The sequence below is a fragment of the Sinocyclocheilus anshuiensis genome, unplaced genomic scaffold (genome assembly GCF_001515605.1).
Source record: "Sinocyclocheilus anshuiensis isolate Anshui unplaced genomic scaffold, SAMN03320099.WGS_v1.1 C33019594, whole genome shotgun sequence".
Classification (NCBI taxonomy): domain Eukaryota; kingdom Metazoa; phylum Chordata; class Actinopteri; order Cypriniformes; family Cyprinidae; genus Sinocyclocheilus; species Sinocyclocheilus anshuiensis.
In genome coordinates, this window is record NW_015621419.1 from 1 (window position 1) to 2093 (window position 2093).

General features: G+C 36.5%; 1 protein-coding gene across 1 annotated transcript; it reads left to right on the forward strand.

Annotated features, from left to right (window-relative positions):
• Positions 1-21: 21 nt before the first annotated feature.
• LOC107683189 (dysferlin-like) lies at positions 22-1744 on the forward strand (the record flags this gene model as incomplete). The annotated part of the gene is made up of 4 exons (XM_016479261.1): positions 22-193; positions 1126-1250; positions 1360-1466; positions 1549-1744. Coding segments are annotated over exons 1-4 (600 nt in total), but the record flags the coding sequence as incomplete, so codon positions are not given.
• Positions 1745-2093: the final 349 nt, after the last annotated feature.

A 2093-nucleotide genomic window follows, 5' to 3' on the forward strand; every position in this document is an offset into this window, starting at 1 on the left:
TATTGTGTCATACAGAAATTCATGCGGAAGAGGAAGTTCTCCCTGTTTGCTGCATTCTACTCAGCCACTCTTCTTCAGGATGTGGATGATGCAGTTCAGTTTGAAGTCAGTATTGGCAACTATGGCAACAAGTTTGACAACACCTGTCTGCCTTTGGCCTCCACCACTCAGTTCAGCAGGGCCGTGTTTGATGGTGAGAAACCACATAATGATTTATACCTGAATATGTTCAGATTTTGGTTAATATTTTACATGCATTTTTTAATGCCATGTAAAACATCTAAACTTTGATTTCACTTTGAAGTGGATTTTTGTGGCACTTGTTCTTCTTTTAACAGAAACAAAGGTTATCAGTAAAAATTTATAATATTGTTTTACCAAATATTCTTTAAGATACATTTTTTAATCCATAAATATTATTATCTTATTAACTTTGTACTTTTGATGGGTAAATATATACTACTTTTCAAAGGTTTAGAGTCAGTAAGGTTTTTTTTTTAAAGAAATTTTAGGAAACAGCTTATTCACCTAAAATGCATTAAATTTTATAATGTTCAAAACTGGTGTAATGTTACACAGGATTTGTATTTCAAATAAATGCAGTTCTTTAGAGATTTCTATTCATTAAAGTATCATGAATCATGAAACTTGTATCACCGTTACTACAAAAATATTGAGCAGCAAATCTAGTTTCAACATTGATAATAATGAACCAAATCAATATATTAGAATGATTTCTGAAGGATCATGTGACCCTGAAGTCTGGAGTAAGACAGGCTTACAATCATAGGAAGAAATTACAAATAGAACACGTTTATTTTAAATTGTAATTATATTTTACTGTTTTTACTGTATATTTAATAAAATATCAGAGAGGACCTTTCAATGGTATTGCATATCTATACAAGTAAATGGAAAAATGCAGAGCCCTATGTGATTTTGTGAAAAAAGAGTTTTAAGTATAAAAAAAAAAAATTGTAAGACTGAAGCTTTATATTACACAAAATGCCCAATAATTTTTAATTTTAGATTGTTATTTGGATCTCAACACCTGTAAGCCAATGAGTCACATTCACTCAAGCATCTGACATGACTTCCACTGTTTTACATTTTACTGTTATTTAGGCTGCCATTACTATTACCTGCCATGGGGAAATGTGGAACCTGTGGTGGTCTTGTCTTCAGAGTGGGAAGATGTCGGCCCTCGCATAGAGGCCCTAAACATGCTGCTCAGCATAGTCGACCGATTGGTGAGAAACAGAAGCATCTAAGATACGGCTCCAATCAACACATCAAAATATATCAAAACACAATCAGTCATAACTGTAAACAAATATTGGTTTTCACTGTTCATAATAGGAATCAAACCTGGAGCAGGTACAGCTGACGCTCAAAGCAAGCAGTGACGAACAGGAAGTGGAGCAGAAGGTCATCCAGCTGCTTGATGATGTCATTGCCGACTGCAGGTGCAGATGTGCTCTAGTGTTTTGTGAAGTTGTATCGCATTCACAACAAACTAAAGCACACTTGTGTGTGTATGTGCTGTAGTGAGGAGCTCCCCGAGTTGGATAAATGGCCCTGTGTGACTGCGCTGGATAAAGCCCTGAGGAATCTGCGTAAGATTAACATGCAGCAGATAGTGCAGGCGGCACTGGCGCTCAAACACGGACCAGAGACCGAGCTGAGTGCAGTGCTGGAGCAAGCGGAGGACTGGACCCAGAGACTACGCCACCTATCTGAGGAGGTGAAAGAGATGTGGCCTTAATATCTGAAGTGCTGTTTCCACCTGGTATAGAGATGCGTTTTCATTTATCAAATCACAAGTGGTCAGCCAAAATGGATTTACACCTGGTGTTTAAAGGGATAGTTCACCAAAAAAAGAAAATTCTGTCATTTGCTCACTTTCAAGTTTTTCCAAACCTGTATGAATTTCTTCTGTTGAACACAGAACAAGATATTTTGAAGAATGTAAACAAACAGTTGACGGTAACCTTTGACCTCCATAGTTTTTTGTTCATACTATGGAAGTCAATGGCTACCATCAACTGTTACATTTACATTTACATTTAGTCATTTAGCAGATGCTTTTATCC